This window comes from Lepidochelys kempii, chromosome 5 (assembly GCF_965140285.1).
Source record: "Lepidochelys kempii isolate rLepKem1 chromosome 5, rLepKem1.hap1, whole genome shotgun sequence".
NCBI lineage: Eukaryota > Metazoa > Chordata > Testudines > Cheloniidae > Lepidochelys > Lepidochelys kempii.
This window is the reverse complement of record NC_136384.1, coordinates 16,937,698-16,957,571: the sequence shown is the minus strand read 5'-3', so window position 1 is coordinate 16,957,571 and position 19,874 is coordinate 16,937,698. Positions and strand designations below refer to the sequence as shown.

The window sequence follows — 19,874 nt, the reverse complement described above, 5'->3', positions numbered from 1 at the left end:
TTACTGTACTATAAACTTTGGTACAAACTTGATACTATGCACATAAATCATTTTCAGTTGCTTCTTCTCCTTCAGTAGAAAGCAAACTGGCCTGGAGTCTATTCTATCAAAAGTTCAAATTTGTAAAGTTTAGCCAATCAATTTGATTTTTTTTTTTTTTTTTTTTTTTAAAGTTTATGTCCAAGACTTCCAGGCACATGAACCAACAAAAAATCCCACCACATCTGTCCTTTAAGAGGAAAGGAAAACCCTAGCTTCGGTGCATCAGTTGCATACACAATACAGTTACAGAAATAACTAAAACCCTATCATTTTGCTTCTCTGAGTATACCTGGAAGTAATTGTTTAATTGTTTCCAAGTTTTAAATACATTCCCCCCAGTTTACTAATTGATTATTCTCCAGCACACCTGCCACAAGTCTGAAGTTAGAGTTCAGATGTCTGAATTAGTTGTGCAGTCTTAGTTTTTAATACTATTTTACACAGGAAAAGTCTATTTTCCTCCTATCACCTAGCTCAGATGGTAAATATACTATACTGCCAGACTTATTCCGTTCAAACAAAAACAAAAAAATTTTTGGCTTGTAACTTTCCACGCTTGCTCTGATTCCAAATGAGAGTTTTGGGGAAGTTACAAATGAGTGAAACTAGAGCAACAACGAAAGGTGAGTTGAAAGCTTAGGCTATATCTTTTTTGTTGCACACACCAGATTGCTTCACGTACCACTATTCTGAAAGGTCTCCTAACTAGAGGAAATAAGTGCATTTCTATCCTTGCTTTCCCTCCCTCTCTCAGCATGTGAGAACATTTGTGAATATGCTATTTAAAGTGCAATCTAGTTCTTTTTACATAGAAATCTTTATCAATTATAAACAACTAACTACTTACCAGAACTCTGCAAGGTCAGTCCTGAAAGATCTTTTAAAAAGAAAAAAGGAATCTTTTAAAAAGTAAAAATACCTTTAAAAACATGAAATGCATTTACAAGCTTGCAATACATTGAACTCATGAATATACACAAACTAACAGAAATTTGAGGTTAGTGACTACATACACTATGCCAAGACATCACAGAAATATGCAAACTAAAATCACTCTCTTACAGTTTACATGAACTAAATACCACTTCATATTCAGTTCCGAAAGGCTAAAACTGCAAATTTCATCCCTATGCCTCAAGTTTATTCCAAAGTTAAACTTCAGTAACTATTTCCAATAAATAAAAGGTAGAAGTAAAAGTAATTCAAAGTATACTTGGTTTTTAACTATGTCATTACGCACTCATTTTTATTTAGGTCTACATTTTCTAGAACATAAGGAAAAAATATTTACACTTTACTTCCACTGTTCCACTTTAAATCGACAGACTACTTACCAATGCCAGGTGACACCACACGTTCATAATGGTAAGGATTCACACAGACACTGTCACATTTTAGGTCAAAAGCATACTGACAATATTTAACATGCTTGAGTTCATTTTTGTGAAGATCAGGCCACCTCCAAAGACGAGCATAGATCACGTGTGGGAACCCTTTACGACCAGCCACCTAGAAAGTTAAAGACACAAAAGTCATCTGGGAAAGTTGGGGAAAAAATAAAAAATGACTTTCCCTCATTTCCCAATAACAGAATAAGGCTGGCTAGTACCGAGCAGATACCTTTCACTAAAAATTTCTCCTGCCATGTTTTTAAAAATACTTATCCTCCAAAACTCTGGATCCAATAGAAAGAATCCAAAAAGAAATCCCAGTGGATATTTAAACTAATGCAATTATTCCCAGGAGAAAGTATAAGACTGTGACAGGCGATATTGAAAATAAAATGGCCAACACAACAAAAGTGGTGGGAATTCACAAGTTAGATGAAATTGCAAACCACAGCCTCCCAGAAGTCTGTTGATAAAAATTATGGGAGAAACTGTAGAATTTTATCTCTAGATTAAAAAGCTAATACCTTAGCAGGATGTGAAATGGTCTTTCTATGTAACCTGTGGCATATACATTTGAAAAAACAGGTATTAGTAGAAAAATGGTAAATGTTATGGGGGCAAACCCAACAAACTGTCTGCATATGGGTTTCTATCGCCTCCAAGGCAGGGAAAATTATGCCATAGAGCCACTCTGCCTCTGTGGTGCACCCCAATCCTATTACACCCACTTTTGCTACCACGCAACTAGTATACGTAGAAAAAATACCCGTGTCTGTATCTGGACTAACCTGAAGTCTTCCATCCAGTGTTCTCTGTATTGTAACACATTTACTAGGATGAGCTCCATTTGTAGTTATAGCTGTAATCAAAGAATCCAATTCATCTTTTTTCTCCTTTAGCTTTTTAACTAAGCTTTCGATTGCTCGTTTTGCAAAAGTTTCACTCTCTCCACCTTGCCGATGGCACATCAAGCTGTGAACAATGCTCAGACAAGCATCATTACTTGTTGGTGTGTTAGTAATAGACATATTGTCCATTTGGAACAGCTTTTTCTGGCAGATCAAATATGCCTGGAATCCTTTTTAAAGCTGTATTTTCAGGCTAGCGAACAAGAGATGATCAAAGAAAATGTCAGGCACACGGGGTCTTGGGCAAACCTAGGGAAGAAAAATACACCTACTGTAGAAGAGTTTTCATAAAGCATTAATACATCACAGCTTGGAGGTGATAAACATGTTATCAAAGCAATGGATAATTTAACAGCATATTAAAACTAACCACAACAGAACCAGTACCTTGGCATTATGTTTCAACTTTTTAGAGAAACTTTCATACAAAACGTTTTATTATAAACGAAAAAATATATTTATAATCAGTTTTGACAACAAAATGATCATATATTATATATCTATATATAATTTGATGAGAAAAGGCGCTGAGTAGACAAATAACCTTGAGTGAGTGGGCTCTGATTTGGAAAAAGAGGGCCAAAAAGACTGATTTGTAGTACCTCATATGAGTAAGATTAAACAAAAGACAGATTGGGTGGGTATAAATGTTGGGGAAATTGTTCGGAAACAGATAATTTTTCATGTATTTGGTAGACATGTCCATTATTAAATGTACTGGATTGTGATCTGTAAGCAAATATTATAAATTGTTGGAATTAAATTTTCCAGTGTTAGAAGCTGCTGGACTACCAGTAGCTTTTTAGTGGAAAAGAATAAGTTGCCCCAAGTTAAAGAAATCGTTAAAAAAACTGAGATACTACTATTAGAAAGTTGATGTATCAAGTATGTATGCAATTTATAGACAAGGTTTCCTTCCTGTGAGTGCTACTATATTTTCTACAACCTATGTCTATAAGATGTTACAGACCAGTCAGCTTAACTTCTGTATCCGGAAAAATAATGGAGCAAATAATTAAACAATCAATTTGCAAATACCTAGACGATAATAAGGTAATAACAGTCAGCATGGATTTGTCAAGAACAAATCATGTCAAACCAACCAGATAGCTTTCTTTGACAGGGTAACAACCCTTGTGGATGGGGGGAAAATGGTAGCTGTTTATATCCTGACTTTAGTAAGGCTTTTGATACTGTCTCGCATGACCTTCTCATAAACAAACAAGGGAAATACAACCTAGATGGAGCAACTATAAGGTGGGTACATAACTGGTTGGAAAATTGTTCCCAGAGAGTAGTTATCAGTGGTTCACAGGCCTGCTGGAAGACCATAACGAGTGGGGTCCCACAGGGGATCTGTGCTGGGTCCGGTTCTGTTCAATATCTTCATCAATGATTTAGATAATGGCATAGGCAGTAAACTTAAAGTTTGTGGACGATACCAAGCTGGGAGAGGTTGAGAGTGCTTTGGAGGATAAGATTAAAATTCAAAATGATTTGGACAAACTGGAGAAATGCTCTGAAGTAAACAGGATGAAATTCAGTAAGGACAAATGCAAAGTACTCCACTTAGGAAGGAACAATCAGTTGCACACAGACAAAATGGGAAACGACTACCTAGGAAGGAGTTCTGCGGAAAGGGATCTGGGGGCCATAGTGGATCACAAGCTAAATATGAGTCAAAGGTATAATGCTGTTACAAAATAAGCAAACATCACTCTGGGATGTATTAGCAGGAGTACTGTACGCAAGACACAAGAAGTAATTCTTCCGCTCTACTCAGTGCTAATTAGGCTTCAACTGGAGTATTGTGTCCAGTTCTGGGTGCCACATTTCAGGAAAGATGTGGACAAACTGGAGAAAGTCCAGAGAAGAGCAACAAAAATGATTAAAGGTCTAGAAAACATGACCTATGAGGGAAGATTTAAAAAATTGGGTTTGTTTAGTCTGGAGAAGACAAGACTGAAAGGGGACATAACAGGTTTTAAGTACATAAAAGGTTGTTACAAGGAGGAGGGGAAAAAAATTGTTCTTCTTAACCTCTGAAGATAGGACAAGAAGCAATGGGCTTAAATTGCAGTAAGAGCGGTTTAGGTTGGATATTAGGAAAAACTTCCTAACTGTCAGGGTGGTTAAGCACTGGAATACATTGCCTAGGGAGATTGTGGAATCTCCATCATTGGGGATTTTTAAGAGCAGGTTGGACAAACACCTGTCAGGGATGGTCTAGATAATACTTCGTCCTGTCTTGAGTCGAGGGGACTGGACTAGATGACGTCTCGAGGTCCCTTCCATTTCTATGATTCTATGTTTCCGGCCCTTCTGGTTTTAAAGAAAACGCTTACACAATTTAGGATACCACACTATGGTCTGACTGAGCATGCAACCAAATAATATTATTTTGGAGTTGAATTTTCCCAGTCATCCAAATAGGACGATTCCCAGGAAGGCTAATTAAAATAGCTAAAATACCACTGGTTCACCACTTCACTATTCAGTGATGCAACTGAACAACTAGCAAGTGTGTTTATCCAAATCAAACAGATGTATCCTGGTACTCTATAGAAACTGCTACAGAAATATCCATGTCCCAAAATGGTTAAACAAGCAGATACTTCATTTTGATTGAGGATCCATGGAAAATAGCTTTTAAAAAAAGTAGCGATGCCAGCTTCAAAGATTTAAAGATAAACACCCCCCATTTCTCCCCTGCCACTGCAAAAAAATGACTTGCAAATTGTAACGTCTGGGCACTTAAATGTAAGTTTAATCATGCCATCTTACTGGAAGCTGATAAACTTTAGTGATCTAGCAACTTCAAGCTGCATGTATCCCCAGAAAACTGGGACAATTCCCCCCTTTGCAACTCCACCACTGGTAGCTATAGCATAGACAGAACTCATGTATTTCTACCACTAAATCACCCAAACCTAGTTTGATGATTTGGTGGTAAAAAATGCCTCTGTCCTGTTTACCCTACAGCTTCCACTGGTGGAAAACTGTGTGCCATCTGCCACGCTAAGACCATGGAGAAGGCTATAAACTCAGGGTATAGCTACATTAAAATGCTACAGTAGCACAATCATAGTGCAGTAGACACTTACTACAGGAACAGATGAGGTTTTTCCATTGCTGCAGCAAACCCACCTCTCAGAGGCAGTAGCTAGACAGACAGAAGAGTCTTCTGTCAACCTATCAGTGTCTACACTGGAACTTAGGTCAGCTTAATTACATTGCGCAGGGCATAAAAATTTTCACAACCCTGAGGTACGTAGTTAAGTTGACCTAAATTTGTAGCATAGACCAGCCCTCATACTGCAGGCTTAAATTTTCATGAAGCAATATTTTGAATATTACAAAAACAAATTAAGAGTCATTTTTTTCCTTTTATGAATTTAGCACAAATATATAAGTTAATGAAACTATAACTGTTCTATCTGTTCAATATTTATTCTCTTCAATTTCAATTTGAATTCAAAGCTCTATAGCAAACTTGATACAAATGAATTAGAACGTCAGATACCTTTCCCCATCTGTCCATTTTCAGGAGTTTTTCAAAACACACTTTTGGACGTGAAATTTCTCCGTTTTCCAAAAAGTCTCAGTAAAATGTTCTCAGCTATTCAAGTTACTCCTTAATAAGTAGTGTTCCAGATAGAAACACATAATAAAGTGAATCTACCTAATTGAAAACTTAAATACTTAAATGACTAAAGATAACAGCCAACATTTAGAAATAAATGCCTGAAAATTATACTCTTTGAACTTGATCTTGCACCACTGAAGTCAGTAAGAATTTTGCTACTGACTTCCATAAGAGTAAGATCAGGCCCTTGAATCCTTATTTAATCATTTAAGTGGCCTGATTTTCAGAAGTGTTGAGCCACCCGCCAGCAGCCACTGAAGTCCATAGGAGCTTCTGGCTGCTCAGCACTTTTGAAAGTCAGGCCACATATTTAGGCATTTGAATACTTTTACACATTGGTAAAGAGTTCAGAGTAACAGCCCTGTTAGTCTGTATTCGCAAAAAGAAAAGGAGTACTTGTGGCACCTTAGAGACTAACCAATTTATTTGAGCATAAGCTTTCGTGAGCTACAGCTCACTTCATCAGATGCATACTGTGGAAAATATAGAAGATGTTTTTATACACACAAACCATGAAAAAAATGGGTGTTTATCACTACAAAAGGTTTTCTCTCCCCCCTACCCCACTCTCCTGCTGGTAATAACTTATCTAAAGTGATCACTCTCCTTACAATGTGTATGATAATCAAGGTGGGCCATTGCCAGCACAAATCCAGGGTTTAACAAGAACGTCCGGGGGGGGCGGGGGACAAACAAGGGGAAATAGGTTACTTTTTATAATGAATCAATCATTCCCAGTCTCTATTCAAGCCTAAGTTAATTGTATCCAATTTGCAAATTAATTCCAATTCAGCAGTCTCTCGTTGGAGTCTGTTTTCCAAGATTTTTGGTGAAGGATAGTCACTTTGAGATCAGAAATCGCGTGACCAGAGAGAGATTGAAGTGTTCTCCGACTGGTTTGTGAATGTTATAATTCTTGACATCTGATTTGTGTCCATTTATTCTTTTACATAGAGACTGTCCAGTTTGACCAATGCACATGGCAGAGGGGCACTGCTGGCACATGATGGCATATATCACATTGGTAGATGTGCAGGTGAACGAGCCTCTGACAGTGTGGCTGATGTTATTAGGCCCTGTGATGGTGTCTTTTGAATAGATATGTGGGCACAGCTGGCAACGGGCTTTGTTGCAAGGATAGGTTCCTGGGTTAGTGGTTCTGTTGTGTGGTTGCTGGTGAGTATTTGCTTCAGGTTGGGGAGCTGTCTGTAGGCAAGGACTGGCCTGTCTCCCAAGATTTGTGAGAGTGATGGGCGTCCTTCAGGATAGGTTGTAGATCCTTGATAATGCGTTGGAGGGGTTTTAGTTGGGGGCTGAAGGTGACGGCTAGTGGCATTCCGTTATTTTCTTTGTTGGGCCTGTCCTGTAGTAGGTGACTTCTGGGTACTCTTCTGGCTCTGTCAATTTGTTTCTTCACTTCCACAGGCGGGTACTGTAGTTGTAAGAATGCTTGATAGAGATCTTGTAGGTGTTTGTCTCTGTCTGAGGGGTTGGAGCAAATGCGGTTGTATCGTAGAGCTTGGCTGTAGACAGTGGATCATGTGGTGTGGTCTGGGTGAAAGCTGGAGGCATGTAGGTAGGAATAGCGGTCAGTAGGTTTCCAACGCATTATCAAGGATCTACAACCTATCCTGAAGGACGACCCGGATCCGCTCTAGGTAAACGCTGGGAGGGGGAGGGGAGCTGGCGGGCCGCAGAAAATAACCCCGAGTGTTTGAGACCCCTGGCTTAACATCTGCTGTGAGCATGAAGCTTTGAAATCATTCATTTGGATAACAGGGGCTGAGAAAAAAAATGCTTTTAACACAGTATTGCACGTAACTACAAAATTCTAAGAAATATGTCTACACTTAAAACACTATGGTGGCACAACTGCAGCCACACCACTATAGCACTTGACTACAGAGTCTCCCATCACTGTAGTTAAATCCATCTCCCCCAGGGTGCTAGCTAAATTGATGCAAAAATTCTTCTGTCAACCTAGCACTGTCTACACTGGGGCTTAGCTCAACATAGCAACATAACTCCCCTGAGAGCTGCAAAGTTTTCAGTGTAGATCAGCCCTAAATAGAAGCTATATAAAGTTAGCAACCCTACAAGATACTAAATATGCTTAAGTTATGGAATTCAAAACTCAACTTTAACAGGTCTGCATTTGTAAGAAGAAAGAAGTGTGACAACTAGTGTTTTATACAGTATCTACAAACGTACTGTATCAAGTAAGGAAAAAATATTTTTGGGAGCCAATTAGATTTGGGAAACAATAGCTAAGTACTTAAAATACAGATTGAAAAAACAGCTAACCAAGATACTACTGTCCCACTGAAAAATTTATTACTAGCCAATTCTTCAAAAACCTTCCTTAGAAGTCAAACTGAACTGAAAATTCCACTGTCACACTTCTCTCCACCTGAATGAACAAAACACTAATTACTACTCAGGACTACACCGAGGTAGTGAAGGGTGATATATCCTTTTAAACTAGGCAAAGAAATTCAAAGTAGGAGGCAGCTGTTTAAAATTAACAATGGTAGGCAAGTGCCACGTGCCTCCTCATTTTCATACCTGTGGATACTTCTGCCAAAAAAAGGTTATCTGAACAAGAAAGATATAATTTGCAAGCATTTAGGTCCATCTACAATGGAAATTATATTGCCTATAATTAAAATGCTAGTAATGATTTGAGTGTTATTGACATTACTTAGTGTCTACATTGCAGTGCTGTTTCACTTCCATTATCCTCATGTCCACACAAAGCTGGTGCAAGCAAAATGTCCATTGGGAACCAATTCCCAGAACAACTGCTGTGCTATATCCCTGATAATAGCAGCCATTTCTATAAGATCACCCCAAAATGGAGGCCAAGCCAAGCTCTCAGAGGTAGGATTTTCTGTGTGAATTACTGAAAAATTCATTGCCAGTCAAGTTGCGAGGCCCAGAAAAGGAGTCCAATTTTTTCAGATGCGGTGCTTCTGGTCAGCTTGACCACAGGACAGTGAAATACAAAAAGCAACCCAGAGAACACCCAAAGGAGTGAACAATGATGGGAAAATTAGTATACCAGCTAGTCTGACAGTATTCCTTATCTACGGTAGGAAGGTAATACTACAAGTTAGCCTGGGCGAAGAACAAGTGTTTAGACTTGCTCAAAGCAGGAACAAAAAAAATGGTATGAGGCCTTTTGAATACTGGCAGCAAATCTCCGTGCAGCATGCTGAGCATTTAAGAGAGAATTATTTAATATACCAAAATTCTCCAGCATAAATGAGGCCTTAGAACAGAGGTGGGCAAATTATGGCCCATGGGCCAGACCATCCTGCTTGGCCCTTGAACTCCCGGCCGGGAAGGCTAGCCCCCAGTCCCTCCCCTGCTGTCCCCCCTCCCCTGCAGCCTCAGCTCACTGTACCACCAGTGCTCTGGGCAGCGGGGCTGCAACCTTCTGCCGAGCAGCATGGTGGTGTGGCTGGCTCCACCCGGCACGGCTGCCAGTCTGGCTGCTCTGAACGGCATGGTAAGGGAACGGGGGAGATGGGGGGCTGGATAAGGGGCAGGGGGTCCCGGGGGAGGCAGTCAGGGGACAGGGAACAAGGGAGGGATGGATAGGCGTGGTAGTCCCAGGGGGACCTGGGGTGTGGAGAGGGGGCGGGGCAGTCAGGGGACAGGTGTCAGGGGACAGGTAGCGGGGGGGTTGGATGGGGGTGGGGTCCCAGGAGGGCAGTTGGGGGGGGTCCCGGGAGGGGGCAGTCAGGGGTCAAGGAGCAGGGGGGGTTGGATGGGTGGGAGGTTCTGAGGGGGGGCAGTCAGGGGGCAGGAAGTGGGAGGGGGCGGATAGCGGTGGGGGCCAGGCTGTTTAGGGAGGTACAGCCTTCCCTACCTGGCCCTCCATACAGTTTCGGAAGCCTGATGTGGCCCTCAGGCCAAAAGGTTTGTCCACCCCTGCCTCAGAATTATCAAGAAGTTTCAACAAAGGAAGCCCCTTGACATATCCTGTGGTCAAAGGGGGGGGGGTATTTCTGCCTCTGTCTTTTTCATTCTGAAGAGGGCATGAAAAGTTTCGTTTAGTTTTTAAATAAACTTTTTCTGCTTTGATGTTAGCAATATTAGGATATGATTTCCATGCTTTTACTGAAGGACTCCTCAGAGAAGAACTGAAGTGGGAGCTTACACCCTCAGCTGAAGTACAGGAGTGTTGAAATTAAAAACAAACAAAAACTACCCCACACATATGAAAAAGCCAAAAACAATGTTTTAAATTATGACCAAAAAATCCCTCCCTCCCGCCCAACCTCAACCTCTCTTTCATGGTCACAAACCTACTAATTTGCCAGTGCTTGAGAAGTATACACCTGTAAAATCTAAAAATCTTTCAGGTTCTTCTTCATATATCAAAAAGGAAGCAAAAATAGGCACTTTTTGCCTTGACAGGTGACCTTTAACACTTTTTACAAAAATACAATCCACAAACATTTTGTCAGACTTGGTTTTAAAAAGCTGAACACTATGCCTGTCAGATATTAGAAATGAGCCATACTACATAACTGTTAAGGCAGGACAAGCTATTGTTCGGCCCAAAGCGACAGAAGGAAGAACGTGCTCTTGGTGAAGGAAAACTAGATTATATTAAGGATGGAAATGAGAAGCTAAGGAAGGATGCAACAGAAGTAGATATATGTTATCAACAGTCCAACAAATGTCTTTGGGCAAGATGGTAGACTCAGGGCCAATATTCATACATTACACAACTGATTTACACTAGCAGTTAAGACAATCACATCAGTGTAGAAGTCAATTTAATCAAGAAACAAACCCAAAATATTAAATATGACCATTTAAAATACCACTGGATAATTGCCCTAAGGTTCCCCCATTTCATTACTATTTATTATAACTGACAGCATCCACAGTATGCTAGGTGTTTTCTAAACAAATGAAGACATGGTGCCTGCCTAAAGAGTTTACATGTTTTTAAGAAACAGACCGACGAAGAGAGAAAGGTTTGGGTAAAAGGGAAATAATATTAAAGTAAAGCAAACAAGATGTAACTGATAATGCCTGGGTAAGAAAAATTTTAATTGAAATATATATTATTTCAAAGTTACTACAACCTTCTCATAATCAGACTATTAGTTTCTGTAGGCATGACAGCCAAAATGAGTCTTCAGGAGAGATCAGAGTTCTGCACGGCTACCGCCCCTTCTGATCAGGTCAGGAAAAGTCCAAAGATGCTTGTGGGAGAAGCAGACAAACATCACATAAAGACTGGCACTGTGTGGGCTGCTAGCAAATATAGACATGAACAGAGTCAAGAGTGGATAAAAAGGGAGAGGTGGACTTATGAAAACATGCGCAAGAAGCTTAAATTCAATGTAGTTGTGGTGGTGCACAATGCACTTGCATATGAACCAAAAGAAAAAACAAAGGTTTCATATATGTTCATATGTGTCATATATGTTCATATGTCATATATGTATGACAAACTCAAGACTCTAACTTTTGGTTTTGTCCAGTTGAGGGACTTAAATGGTGAAAAGAGAAGAGGGGTTACTTGTTTTTCCCCAACAGTTGGTTCAAATGGAAGAAAATGCTTCACATTAGCTTGTGCATTTAACATTAGAACTCTTCCAAGGAAGAAATACTAGGTAAGCACTAGATTTTTTTAATGGCAAGTGTACAACATTAATGTGATACAAATGTTGAAGACTTACACCCTAAAAATGTAATGTGACTATTATCAGTTCTTTTACCAGTATACAATTTAAATGGAAAATATAAAAAGATAGTGCTCATCTCTCAAGATTGCCGAAGCATCACTAGCAGATATTCTTAAAACAGAGCCAAAAATGAAAAAAAAAAAAAACCAAGATCAGAAGGGGCAGAGTGAAGGCAGGAAGACAGCCATATGCTGATCTAGATCCATGCACAGAAATGAATAGTAACAGTATATGAGCTAAAGTTTGAAACAGTTAGAACCCAAATTAAATTCTTATATTTTCAATGTAATGGCCAACAGCCAGGAAGATGCATGTTTAACTGTCTCAGAGGAGGTAATTCATCCCCTTTAAATGCTGCCAAATTGAATAACTGTCTCAAAACATCGCTAACATTGAAACAGATTTCTGATTAAGCCAAGGTGAGAAAGCTGCAGCAAGACTAGACTGAACAGTATTTTTTTTTTTTTTTGGTTCTCAGATAATTATTTCATCCTAAAGGATACATTTCTAACTGAAACATAATTTAATGGCATTTTTAAAGCTTTAGATAGGTGCCTAGTGGGATTTCCAAAGGTGCCTAGGTGCCCAGTTGCACATTTACGCATCTAAATACCTTTTAAAATCTGGCCCAAAGTTCTTGTCTTATTTCTGGAAGCAAGATTTCAATCCACTGAGGTCTCAGATAAATGATCACTCTCCACATTACAAATTGACTGAAAGGGTTTGCCATAAATGGCAGCCTAATCTCTTGAACTAAATGTGCAACACCACAAATTAGTTTTCCCTCCTGCTCTGTTATAGATGAAAAAAACCTGTTATACCAGAAAAAATTATTAAATAACAATCTTCTGAATATTAATATAGATTCAAAGGTAATGTACAATCTGACATTGGACTTCAACAGCTGCGGCTCCCCCACCCCAAGCTAGGTGCTAAAGAAATGATCTGTACCTTGGAATATCAGACAAAGCTCTTATGGCACAGCTAATACAGTTGTATTTAGCTCAGTAAATGAATGGGTTAGTGTTCTCAATTCAACCATAGTGCAGAAGTGATATTTTATGACATACATTTGAGTGCCCCCCCCAAGCCTCCAACCAACCAAAATGAAAAGGGTTGAAAACACAATGCTTACAATGTAGCCAGTCGTAACTATGAAAACCTTAGCTTTTTATTTCCTGATGTCTGAGCCTTTAAATTAGGAACCTTAAATTGAGGTTCTCCTCTGAAAAATTACTTTGTAAAAAGACAATTCCAGGGTTCCATTCTGATGTGTTTCAATCATATCCTAATCAAGTACTTTCATACCTGACCAGGGGTCTCAACGTTAATCTGTGTTCTTTCCTTGTATATAACAATCAATTATTAAGGACCGTTAGCCCAAATTACAACCGTGACAATTTCACAGATTGAGAAAAATCCTATTGTCCAGCACCCTGAGACAAGCAGAAATACTATAAGCATCAGGTTTTCTGCCTGCCAGACAAGGAAAGGGAGGTAAACTGAGCGTCAGGCACAGCAGCATTAAGGCGCCAACGAAAAGGGTGGTTGAAGGGTCTGTGTGTGTGACTACAGCAAAAAGTAGTGATCTCTCTATAAACAGAGAGAGGAGGAGGGAATGAGCAGAGTGACTGAACTAAACTCCCAGATGTTAAGGGAGTGGGCCTAGTTGATATCAGCTACAAAAGTAATGCCCTCGAAGAAGTGTACTGCTAAGCATAGCTGAGGCAGAGTCCTCGCTTGACCGTGCTATCTGTCAGTGCTCTGACTAGAGAGATCTGTTGTGACTGGGTTTGAGATTTTCAGCTACAGATAGATTGCCTATGATTGAACTATTTATCCTTTGATAAGAAGGCCAGCAGAAGTTTATTTTTCCAGCCAACCTATAGCAGGCTGTGTATCAAGTTTTAGAGCTTTGCAAACTGGGACATTTTAGCAGCAGCTGCAACTGAAAGATAGTTTGATTTGATTTAAGAGGGAGAATAAAGATTGCAAGCTGTTGGCCACAAAAGTTAGAAAGTTTGAAGACTATTACTTTGTCAGGAAGACAAGCAACATTTTAACTTAACAACCAAGCTAAAATACACAATTTGATAACCAGCTGCTGATACAAAAACCAATTTGATTTTAGAGGGGAAGATGGTCTATTACTTTGGCCTGGTCTACACTGGGCAGTGGGGGAGGAGAAAATCGATCTAAGTTACACAACTTCAGCTACGTCATTCATGTAGCTGAAGTCGACCTACTTAGATCTACTTACCGTGGTGTCTTCACTGCGTAAGTAGACGGCTGATGCTCTCCCATCAACTCTGCCTGCACCTCTCGCCCTAGTGGAGTACTGGAATTGACAGGAGAGCGTTCGGCAGTCGATTTATCGCGTCTAGACTAGACACGATAAATCAACCCCCGCTGGATCAATCGCTGCCCGTCGATCCAGCAGGCAACGTAGACAAGCCCTTTGATACTATCTTTGCAGATGGTGTGCAAGCCAAGTTTCAACTGGATACACCTCGTGTTATTGTGCACTGAATCATCCAGAGCTCCTATTCGAGATTTTAAAATAGGTTAACTTTAGGTTTAGAAGATTTCAAAATAAATTCAAACATTTTCAAATTTTACTATAAAAAGATGACAACTTCGGGCTCTTACTGATGCCTTTCAGGCAACTGGGAGGTATATGGAGATATTCACCATGTACAGTACACTGTTTCTGCTCAGGCTACAGCACTGAAGGCAATGATAAAAAAATCATCATTTGATCATCAGCCACTTGATCTGTTTCTATAATACATTCTAAGACAAGCACATTAGTGGACACAATATACTTCATGACAGATTTCACTACTGTGACTGAAGACTAACATTTTAAGGAGACAATCTCTTATTGTTCGAGGCTTTACAAAAACTATATATTTTGTAATTTAACATTTATATTGCAGGAGCACCCAGAGGCCACAACAGGGTTGGACTCCACTGTGATGTACATCAAACAGACACACAAACTTACAATCTAATATCTAGAATACACTATGATGGAACTTTCGACGATGAAAATTCCCAGAATTGATGCCCAAAAATGTATCTTTAGGGATGGCAAATTTGAATGGGTAAATATTTCTGGTCCTTTAGAAACAAAGCTGGAAGGAAAAAATAAAATTATTTTCAACTTCCAACGGACATATTATTTATTTGTAGCAGTTGGTTATCAAACTTTCCATTTTAACTGGTTATTATGTTAGTTTCATGGTCTACTACTGCAGTGGTAGAATGAGAGTTTCCACAATAAACTTAATAAAGTGAAGCCCACAAATAAATATGCAACAAAGCACCTTTATGTCTTGGTGCAGATATGCCCAAAGGCCCCAAGTGTGGATGCTTTCCCACTCACATCAAATTCTCTCTACTTGCCTAAATGAGGAACAACAACAAACAGATTTGTAGATGCTGGCACAATCAGCACACAATAGCAACAGCAAGCACTACTACCATAGCACTAGACTGGCATGGCTACATATGACAAGCAGTAGATGGATGTTATCCATAATATTCTTTAGGCATTAGAATTTTTCTTCAATTTGAATTAAGTTAAACAACATCAATTCTGACTGTCTCACTGATGGTGGTGGCGGAAATGGCATATTCACTTATACTAAAGCAAGGACAACACAAAAGAAAATAAACAAACTTTTGCACTATTGTACAAAACACAATAAGAGGAATTCACAGAAATGCTTTGAGACAAATTCCAGTAGCAATAATATTTTATCTTAATTAAATTAACAGAAGACTACAGTTCAAAAATTCAGAGCGCCTCTTTTTCTTGTGGAAAAACTAAATCTGAAGTCTTAACTGCCTTTAGAGAGTTTATCTGTTTGTTTTTCTCAGTCTCCACCTGTACTCACCTATTACTTTCAATAACATTTTACAAGTGTAACAGATTGGCCCTGTAACTGGAACACAGTAAACCTTTCTACTGATGATATGCAAGGATCTAGCTTAGCTGTGCTACTTCTGCAAGGTTAGCAGACATAGTAGACAAAAAACCACCAACCCTCACTCTGTCACCTAAGATAACAGCTATGAATCAAATACATATATGGAAAAGATTTGATGAATAGGTACCGTGTTTATATAGTCTTTTTCAGACTAGAATCACATTTTAAAGTTATATTAATCTAAGTTTTTGTGTTTCAATTTCCCCTCCCCTCCAGCCAGCCATTATTCTTAAGGACTTGTAAAGGCCAAATAAACTCCAATTTGTACTACATACAACAGCCTGACTTTGTCAGGGAAGGAAGATGATCACTAGAGCCCTACCAATTTACAGCCATGAAAAAGGTGTCATGGGCCGTGAAATCTGGTATCCCCAACCCATGAAATCTGGTCTTTTGTGTACTTTTACCCTATATTATTCAGATTTCATGGGAGGACCAGCATTTCTCAAAATGGGGCTCCCTACCCAACAGAGGGTTTGGGGGGGGGGGGAAGTCACAAGCTTATTGTAGGGGGATCACCTTCTGCGCAGCCTTCAGAGCTGGGTGGCCGGAGAGTGGTGGCTGCTGGCCAGGTGCCCAGCTCTGAAGGCAGTGCTCCGCCAGCAGCAGCGGCGCAGAGATAAGGGGGACAATACCATACCATGCCATCCTTACTTCTGTGCTGCTGCCTTCAGAGTTGGGTCAGGTCCCCTACACTGTCAAATTTCAGATCTAAAGTACCTTAAATCATTAAATTTATTATTTTTAAATTCCTATGACCATAAAATTGACCAAAATGGACCAGAAATTTGGTAGGGCCCTAATGATCACACATAATGCTGGGGCGCTGCATATTCCTCTGGGCCGCTATTCAAATTGGATTTGTTTCGAAGACCTACATCTAATCTTTGAGACCCTCAATGATCTAGGACCAGACTGTCTTAAGTTCCAAGTGTAGACAAAGCCTATGTCAGTATAACTACCTTGCTCCAGGGCATAGACGTTCCACACCCATAGCAATGTAGTTATACGAACCTAACCCCACCATTTAGACAGCGCTATGTCAATGGGAGGGCTTCCCCCACTGATATAGCTACCGCCTCTTGGGGAGGTGGAGTACCTACACTGACAGGAGAAGCTCTCCTGTTGGTGTAAATAGCATCTTCACTAAGAGCTATAATGGCACAGCTACACTGGAAGTGTAGACAAGCCCTTAGAAACACAGATGGAGAGGCTGACACTCAGACATCTGTGTTCACAAGGAATGCTACCACTGACAGAGTCAAATAAAAGTTTCCCCAAGCCTATAGTTCATGGGGTGATCGGTTAAGGCTTGTCAGTTTCATAGCCAACCATATACAAGGGAGTGATGGGGCCAGCATCACATCCAACTGCCTTTGATAGGCCCTAACACAAAGGCTCAGGTATCCAACTGCCTTTGATAGGCCCTAACACAAAGGCTCAGGTACCTATGTTGCAACCAGATGAACTGGAAGTTGCCTTTCAGTGTGAAATCAATCAAGACTTGAACCCATGACCTTCAGGATTGTAGCTGAGCACATTACCCGCTCCACCATCACACCTCTATCTCACTCTCTCTCACTGACGGAGGCCAGAGTGAGAATTTCAGGAGCCGAGGAAAGGACATGCTCAGCAGAGGGCCTTAAGATGTAGAACTCCTTAACACAGAACAAAGGAAGCCCAAAGCAAACGGTTTTCAGAGCACAATACAAACCCACCTTTTTGCAAAAGCCTTCCTTCAATAAGGATTGAACAATAACCTGGCAAAAATCTCATAAATAGAAAAAATAATGCTGACTGAACCAAATAACAGAAAGAAGAGTAAACTCTTATGGACAGATTTAGTGTAATTTTATATTTTTATTTAATGCCTTGATACCATAGCAATGGGTACTTGGCTAATGTGCGTTCTGTATTGAAAAGTGCACAGGGATAGTATTTTGTGTTAGCTCAAGCTCCCCCCCCCCTTTTTTTTTTTTTTAAATCTTCACCTCTGTGGTGAGACCAAGCATGGAAAATTCCAGCCCCAAAAGAATTTTTCAGAATACGTGCAGTTCTTTTGAAATTCTTTGCAGTCAGGTCCATTGCTCTGCTCCACCGTATGCAGATATTTCTCAACATCTATTGTGTTATTTCTTGTATAAAGTAAGTTGAATTAAACCTATCCACTTATAAAACTAATTCTAGATGTTGATCAGTTTCAGTCACATTTGTACTGATTTCTTTAGAGCTTTGCTCTGTGCATGAATACTGTTTTTAATAAATACATATACATGCCTGTAAGACAAAGAAATCAAAAATCAAAATAGGTTCATGACTATAAAGTGGAAGAAAGCCTTGTTCCAACAATCATCTAGCCAAAACAAGACAATGGCCAGAAGGAGGGTAAGAAAGATAAGCTGCCTCCCTTTTCATTACATTAATTTTGTAGTTTAGTATAACTATTTATAAATAGAATAGTCACAGAGTTTGAAAACAACTTTACCTAGTTTACAGGGACCCATACACACAAAAAGAACTGATTGGGGATTAGGATTTTATGTTAAAAAACACACAAGGATCCTAGTATGCTTAATATCTTCAAAGCATAAAGGCCTCTGGGCACCTTAAAAATAAACTAAAATATGATTTAGAATAAAAGAAAACAAGATGCGTTCAATCTCAGAGCAGAAACCAAATATGATAAAAAACACACACCACGTTTTAGAAGTGTAACTAGAGCTGTGGGCCACAGTATCAAAGAACAGAGTGGCAGGAAAGGCACTTCAATAATGAGGATGGTGGAAGAGCTTAACTGGGGATAGACTGATCAACAGGAGACTTAAGAAAAGAAACCTTCTATGCCACGGGGGGTGGGGGGGAAATAAGGGAGCTGGGGAATGGAGCAGAGTGCAGCACAAGCTGGGCACCCTCCCACAACAGGGGGAGCTCAGAGAGAGGAGCCTAATAAGTGGGGCAAGAAAATGGGGGGGGACTTGTAAACTGGAGGGAGCGGAGAAGGGAAAAGGGAGCAAGCAGGGAGGAAGGATGCTCTCCTAACGCCCCAATCCTGCAGTGGGATCAGCACCAGGACCTAGGTGTGGGTGCAAGGGTCCCCCGGCCGCAGTCCTGGGAACTCCGCACAAGGGGGGCGGCCCGTTACTGCTGGGGGGCGCCCCAGGGGCTCTCCCCTCCCGCCAACGGGGGAACCCTGGGGAGGGCCACGCCGCAGCAGGCAGAAGAGACCTCGGGGGGAGGCTGAAGAGCGCCCCTCCCCAGGACAAGCAGCCACAGGGCGCAGAAAGCCTCCGAGCGAGGGGTGGGGAGGGGGACCCGCGCTCCCTCGGAGTGGGGGCGGGGAGCACGTTCAAGGGGGAGGCGGTGTCTGATTGGTCACAACCCGGGGCGGGCGTTACCTGGGCTCTCCAGGCTCGGCTGGGCCGCGGCGGGCCCGAGCCCCCCCCCCCTGCTCCCCCCGCCCCGGTGCGGCGGCCCCTGGTGCGCCTCCTCCTTAGCCAGGGGCCAGGCCCTCGGGCGGCGCGGCCTGTCTCCTCAGGGCGGCCCCGGCGGGGTGGGGGAGGAGGCGCTCACGGGCCTCCGGAGCGGGGGAGGGAAGGATCCAGCCGCCCCGTTACCGCCGCCTCCGCCGTGTTGTTGTTGCAGCTGCTGCCGCTCCGCCGCCGACACGTCCAGCTGCCTCCGCGCATGCGCAACATCCGGGCAACCCCGCCACAGCAGGGAGTCCCCCTCCTGCTTCCACCATCACTCCGGAGCGCTTGTGTTTTTTGCGCATGCGCGTAGAGGCAACCACCGTCTCTAAGGTCGCAAAGCGCCGGATAACATTTCCATGCAGGCGGGCGGGTGCTTTTTTTGTATGGGTGAAATTTTAATGTTGTGGTTTCTGTCCCCGCCGGAAGGGGAAAAAGTGAATTTTCTTTCCAATCTCAAAAAGAAAAGGAGTACTTGTGGCACCTTAGAGACTAACCAATTTATTTGAGCATAAGCTTTCGTGAGCTACAGCTCACTTCATCGGATGCATACTGTGGAAAGTACAGAAGATCTTTTTATACACACAAACCATGAAAAAATGGGTGTTTAGCACTACAAAAGATTTTCTTCCCCCCGCCAACCCCACTCCCCTGCTGGTAATAGCTTATCTAAAGTGATCACTCTCCTTACAATAAGAAAAGGAGTACTTGTGG

The 19,874-nt window shown here is 41.2% G+C and overlaps 1 protein-coding gene across 2 annotated transcripts in view; it reads right to left on the bottom strand.

Annotated features, from left to right (window-relative positions):
• SMAD4 (SMAD family member 4) overlaps positions 1-19,444 on the bottom strand; it is a 30,889-nt gene extending 11,445 nt beyond the window's left edge. The window contains exons 1-4 of one of the 2 annotated variants that reach the window (XR_013635761.1): positions 19,089-19,444; positions 2,222-2,590; positions 1,377-1,551; positions 890-919 (exon numbers count right to left, since the gene is read on the bottom strand). Coding sequence is in view for 1 of the 2 variants with exons in the window: in XM_073343556.2 (XP_073199657.1) it covers positions 890-919; positions 1,377-1,551; positions 2,222-2,470 (454 nt within the window). In the remaining variant the exon portion in view is untranslated. The remainder of the gene's footprint in view (positions 1-889; positions 920-1,376; positions 1,552-2,221; positions 2,591-19,088) is intronic. The other variant, XM_073343556.2, reaches the window with a different exon arrangement.
• Between the last annotated feature and the right edge of the window lie 430 nt (positions 19,445-19,874).